Genomic DNA, 6,591 nt, shown 5'->3' with positions numbered 1-6,591 from the left:
TAACTCCTATCGTTAAGAATTTGCCTCTGTGTTTTTATTGGCTTTTAGTGATCAGACTGGGTGAGGACTAATCATCTTTAGAAGCTGAAGAATTTGTACAGCTTATGGGAAGGATGTGAAGACAAACTCATCAATTAAAAAGAAAAAAAAAAATCTTTTTTTTATCAGTCTCAATGGGATAAATGTATCTCCGTCAGCATAATCTCCATCTCCTGCTGTTTTACAAATGTGACTGTATTTGTATACCTTCAGGCAAACCAAGCAAAGCATTATTATGTGGAATAATAAATTCAAGTTTTGAACTCTCTAGCATGCTATTCTGGTCTAAAGGATGGTACCTGGAGCAGTGAGACAGGTTTGATTGTAAAATTTATTACATACAGAGACTTTGGAAAATTATGTAGTGGCCTTAGCTGTCACTGGATGGACTGTTGCATGGTATGTTTGCTTTTGGTGAGAATGAAACTAAGGAGCACGATGCTCTGAAAGCCTTGCTGACTATGTACTTGGTAAATCTGTGCACTAGAGGTTTGAGGTTGGAGAAGAGAGGTCGTGAAGCACAAGTGGGTGCAGGAGGTACAAGCCCACCAAAGGCTTTCCTTGGGCTTCAATGGTGTTAAGGAAGGGGAGCTCTTGCAATTGAATGGCTGGGAAATCGCGTTGTCCTTGGGTCCAGCTGGACCTGCCTTCTCCTTTGTCAGTCTTCCTTTTGTATTGGTTTAATAACCAGCTGCATTGTTAATGTGCAAGGACTGGTTGTTTTTTATAAGACACTTTTTTGTTTCTTTTAAACTAGAAAGATGAAAACTACAGAAGCCTACCACGAGATACTAGTAGCTGGTCTAACCAGTTTCAGAGAGACAATGCTCGTTCATCGTTAAGTGCCAGTCATCCCATGGTGGACAAGTGGCTGGAGAGGCAAGAACAGGTAATATATATGTGTATATATATATATTACTTTATCAATCTAATCTTTATGCTACTCCAAGCTATTACGAAGAAATGTATTCTTATGTGATATTGGCTCTCTAAGCATGATACAAGCACCAGCAGTATGCTGACTAAATTTGTACAGGATTCCTTCTGCTTCCAAAAAAACTGCATTAAGACTGAAATGGACAGCTGCAAATTATGTCATTTTTGAGTCATAAACACATTTATATAGTATGTGGAGTGCTGCTGATACCAACAGGGTTATTTTAGTTGGAGAGTATTATTTTGATAAACATTTTGCTGTTGAAAACTAATAATACTTCTACAGAATAGCCAAATGTGGGTCAGTTTTGACATTGCACTTTTAAATGCTTGTTATTCTTAACATTGTAAAACATATTAATTATAAATTTGAAAACAGTGTTATATTTATTTAGTGTACATTTATACTGCTTTAGATCTTGGGCTTTTTTGAGACACTAAGTAATTCCAACTTGGGTTTTTTTTTATTAATAAGATGGTAGTCATAGAGGTTTAAAGGTCTGAAATTAAAATTACCTGGCATTTTCCAAGAAGTGTCTTCAAATGTATAATGAAAATGTATCTTTACTATGGAGACTGGAAATATAAGAGGAAGCCCATATATAGGGTAGTGCATATGTAGGTTTATTACCTCATTTTTCTTCTTTATACAATGTGACAGGAAAACATCGAGTTTTTGCGTTGAACATAAATGTACAAATTTTGTATTTTACAGCAATAGAGTATAAAACCAGAATTTGCTGTATACAGAGGTGCTTCAAAATGAAATTTGCCATTTCACACAGCCCAAGCTTCTTACACTGTGCCTTGAGAATGGAGGGGAAGGTTTAGAGTCCAACACTGGGCTGGTGTCCTAGGACGGGTCTCCTTTACCCACAAATCCCATACTAATATTTAAAGTCCAGCATTGCCAAATCCTAGGATATTCCAAACATTCTTTATTCAACCCCATTCTTAGTTAAAAAGGAGCTTGAGTAATATCACAGAGTATAAAAACCTAAAAAAATGCAAATGTGAGCTAGTAACTATTTTTCATTTAAAATTATATGATTTATGAAGAAAACTCTGTCTTTGGGCCTTGTATATTTTCCTCTGCACATTTAATGATAGTGGTAGTTCCATTACTGTTTTTCTCTCAAAAGATGTAGAGTTAGTGCGGATGAGTTTAGTTGCTGTCTCTGTATCTGTCTATGTTGAAATGGAAAATTGGTGCCCAAATTCGAAGGCATCTCCTGTGACAGTTCTGCTTGTTTGATGTTTTCGAGGCATATTTCCATGCATCATTAGATTTTCACCGTGACAGTTAATGAAACTGTTGTCTCAGCAAAAGAAGTTGGATTAGAAATCTTAATAGTGATCATCATATAAAATGTTTGGTACATGAATATTTTAATATATGGTGTTTTATGTTAAGTTTTGGGCTGATTTTGGTCTCTGAACAACTCAACTAGTTCAATGTATTTACCAATTCGGGTAGTCTGGAAGTGTATTTGTTATCTGAGTTAACTGGTTGAAGTCTGAAATTGCAACTATCATGTTTCTTCTGAGCAAGTTTTCTGCTTTTTGTTTTTGTTTGTTTGTAGTGCTGTTTTTGAGAGAGAGAGAGGGTTCATTCTTTAAATGTGTTAATGAATCTGCATGTACCTGGAAGACCAGGATCCTTTTGCGATTTCATATCAGCAGGATAATTAATTAGACCAAAACCTGTTTAACAGGGTATGCACAGGAGAAGAAAGCCTGTAGTGAGAGTGGGATGCAGCACAGCTCTGCAGAGAGAGGGAGGGAAAGGCCTGGAAGAGGATGGAGTAGCTGCAGACAGAGATACTCTTCCACTCTTTTTTGGGTTTTAAACTCCAGTATCTTTTTCAGTATCCTCTGTGGGCTTTTTGTTTCCCACTGGTTAAGCCTTTCACTTCACAGAAGAAACTCAAGCGACGAGGTTGCTATCTGGCATAATCAATTAATTTAGCAACTTCCAGTCCTGTTCCTGTGTACTCGACAGAGCTGTGGAGGGGCTGGAGTGGTCTGCGCACCCTGCCCGTACATGCCTAAAAAGTAGCAGACAGCAGGTCTGGCACCAAGGGTAAGGCAGTGACAGTGCCAAGAAATGTCTAGGGCAGAACCCATTACAGATACTAGGGGTAATAACAGTCCTGGTCTAACCTGCCTTCATGGCTATTTAGAGGAGATAGTAGTAAACATTAGATTCGTCTTGCAGACTCGAGAGGCTTGTTTTTGGAGGAAGGCTCTTCTGGCTTGGATTGAGTTGCTTCTCTTGAGGCTTGCTTCATCTCTTCCTTTTGAATATAAGGAGAAAAAAATTTCCAGGATGATCTTTGTCAGCTTCTAACATACATGAACACTCCCTGGAATTGCACTTTGAGGAGTGAAGGTGTGATGTGCCAAAGAACTACAATTATTTTTGTGTGGACAACACTTCATTTCCCATGAGCAGAACTATGGAGCAAACTGTGATTCTGCAGCATCACAGCCTGTTCTGCAGATGAAACTGCAAGAGACCTTGTTTCTAGGAAATCATTATAGGCTGCTCTGACAGTGACTAATAAGAGCATAGAATTAGATATGTTCTAGTAGTTGTTAAAGAAATAGTTCTGTAAACTTGTCTAGGTTTTAGCGCCTTAAAATGGAGGAATGCATGAAGCCTGTTAAAATTCCTGGAAGTAATTGCTTTTGCTCCTATCAGTTGTGCTTTACTAGAGCCCTGCTAAATTAGAGTGATACATCAAAGAAATGGAAAAGATTAATTCTGCTTTCTGCGTCCTTTAAGATATTCTGATTGTATATGCTAGTTAGGTATATCTATCTAAGAATGGTTCCCAGTTCAGTTCCAGAGCCCTCTGGTTGTCCACAGGGAAAATGGTCTGTGTATTTCTCAGAAAGTGTATTTCTTAAGCCCACAAAGCAAGTTATGTGAAACTGCTTGTACCAAAGAATCATTTCACCGCTATACAGCCAAAAATCCAAATGCAGTTTCAGAATACAGATAGAAAGTTAAGGATTGTACTTTTTACTCTTTCACTCAATTCCATTAATTCTCTCCTACAGATTGTTAAGTACTAGGAACAAAATTTGCAATCTTTAATTTAATTCTGAAATATCTTAAAAAAAGAAAAACTTGGGGTTTGTTCTTCACCTTGCCCTCCACAGCACTTTCTTTTCTCCCCACAGCAACCAAACTTTGAGGAATAGTTGAAAAATCTTATTTCCTCTGAAATTTATTCATATGTATGGTAATGTCACTTTCATTTGAGAAATCTTTTTTCCCTCAGTTCACCTCAAGACTTGCTCAGGCCCTGATCAAATCTGGACTCATGCTGTTTCATACCAGGGAGACATGAGAAGGGAACGTATGAGAGAGAGTGTTAAACTTTTTACCAATTCCTGAAGTTTAAGTACAGAGAAAGCTTCTCTTGAGTGGTCATTTTAGTTTCATTAGTCAAATATTGGAACAATATTGATGGCAGCCATCAAGACACCTTGAACTGAAATAGTATATTCCTTGCTCTGCTGGAGAGGCCCGTTTCGCAGAAGGATAAAGAGGACGCGGCGGTGCTGTGCTCTGGGAAGGGATGTGAGAGCAGCGGGAGAAGGAAATTCTACAGCTGCCCTGCTTAATTATGAAGTGGGTCATCAGAGTTGCAAATACAATTAGATTGGTTCAACTAAAATTATATGCAAATATATATATACATAACTCTTGGATATATATCTGTATTTGTCAGTGCATGAAAGCAAGGTAGGAGATGGAGTAAAATTTCATACTGAAGAACAGGTCTGATTCCTAAAATCCCAGTAGCTTTCTAATATCTAGCAAAAACCAGAGATAAAAGCAACTCAAATGTATTCTGAAATGGGAAGAGAAGTTGGTTACTACTGCTGTCGTCTTGAGCAGAAATGTGCTGTACGGAACACTTCCCCTAAGTTATTCTTGTTCATGACATCTGTCCATAGTAATCTGGTACAGTTTCTCTGGTTCCTTTTTCAATGAGATCAGACGTGCAAGTAGCATATGGTCTTACATCTCCAGCTGTAGAGTACCTGCCTTCAGCTTGTATTTTCAGCAAAATAAGGCCTGCTTTTAATATGATTGAATATACTCTCTTAAAACATTCGGATGCTATAAATTAGTGCGTTTCAGCACTGTCAGTTGAAAAAAAAATAATCAGAGCTTCGGAGGTAGGTTTGGTGAATTTAAACCACTAATTTCCTGTGGATTCTCATACTCCAGCTTACACATGTTGTCAAATTTTTCATTTAACAACAAAAACCCTGCTTCTGTTTTATGCCTTAATGTAAGAATAGAAGGCAGAAATGCAGCTCATTTCTTTTGTTTAGTTCTGAATGTTTCATAGTGGTATCACTAATGTATAGAAATATTTTTATTTTCACTAGTGTACCTCTTTTGTGTTTCTCCTTGTCTGACAGGTGTATTTTGGCTTTTGTTTCTAGGTTTTATTATAACTGTAACTACAGTGGAAAGGTCTGCAACTCCTGTGTTTCATGGCCTGGAGATGGGGAGGCTTGGGGGTTGGAGGTTCTTCTTATCTCAAACTCCTCAAATGTAGAGGTTGAAACTGCAGTAAAAATTATTGTCATTAGTAAGGAGTTGTGCTTTAAGATTTGGAAAAAGGATTAGCTAGGCTTCAGCTGGAGGAATAATTTTTAACTGGTTATCTATTACTCTGTACAACGCCAAGATAAAGTCTCATTGCTTTCCTCCCTATCTCAGTACAGGCACTTTATAATTTGTCTCTTGTGATAACAACCTTAATGAACATAGAACCATGACAGCGTATAAATTATAAAATACAAAGATGTTTTTAAAGCTTGTCATATTCCTTATAAAGAATTTCTGTCACAAAGATAGAGATATGCATATGTTCGAAGCTCTAGGCCTAATGCAGAGGCCAGTCTCTTTTTGGAGGGTTGTCCCATATGAAAGGCAGGGGGTTTATGGGTGTAGCCAGGAAACTATCCAGGGATTGTGAAACCAGGCAGGACTACTCTGATGCTGATCATGGAAGGAAAAAATGTTACCAGCTAGTGAACAAGGCCACGGCTCATGCAGTTTGCTTGTTTCTGCAGGTAGAGCTATGGGATGCGGCCGAGAAAGGCATGGCTTGGCACCTGACTTAGTATTAAATAATTGGCCATAGCTATAACTATGGGCGAGGTAGAAGCAGTGACCAGTGCATTGGTAGAGCATTCACTTAAGGTTTATGTTGGTCAAAGAGCTGATCAGAAGACCTCACGGTGCCCCTGCAAGAGTTCAGTCTTCCCAATCCTATATCCCCTTGCAAATTCAGCTTTTTTACTACTTGGGACGGGGTTCTTGGCCATGTGATCACACTGGCTTCCACCTGATGGGGTTGTCAACACCCCGAGTGCTACAGCTGTTTCTTCTTGCTTTTGTACTATGGAGAAGGTGAAAAGCTTGATTTGGCCCAAGAATACTTTCTCTTAGCTGCTGCTGCTACAGGTAATTAGGGATTGACTGCTCCCTTTATTTCTATATATTGGCAAGATGTTAACTCCTTCAGCTCAGAAACTCAAATGCTCAAATGAAATGTAAGCTATAAAGTGCTGGCTTGACCC

General features: G+C 38.4%; 1 protein-coding gene across 1 annotated transcript in view; it reads left to right on the top strand.

Annotated features, from left to right (window-relative positions):
* Nucleotides 1–440: 440 nt before the first annotated feature.
* LOC104076435 (partitioning defective 3 homolog) overlaps nucleotides 441–6,591 on the top strand; it is a gene marked incomplete at its 3' end in the record, with an annotated part of 48,469 nt that continues 42,318 nt past the window's right edge. The window contains exons 1-2 of the mRNA XM_009577299.1: nucleotides 441–509; nucleotides 797–928. Of these exons, the coding sequence (XP_009575594.1) occupies nucleotides 441–509; nucleotides 797–928 (201 nt within the window). The remainder of the gene's footprint in view (nucleotides 510–796; nucleotides 929–6,591) is intronic.

Source organism: Fulmarus glacialis, unplaced genomic scaffold (genome assembly GCF_000690835.1).
Source record: "Fulmarus glacialis isolate BGI_N327 unplaced genomic scaffold, ASM69083v1 scaffold135, whole genome shotgun sequence".
NCBI lineage: Eukaryota > Metazoa > Chordata > Aves > Procellariiformes > Procellariidae > Fulmarus > Fulmarus glacialis.
Note: the sequence above shows the minus strand (reverse complement) of the source record. Positions and strands in the feature narration are given on the sequence as shown.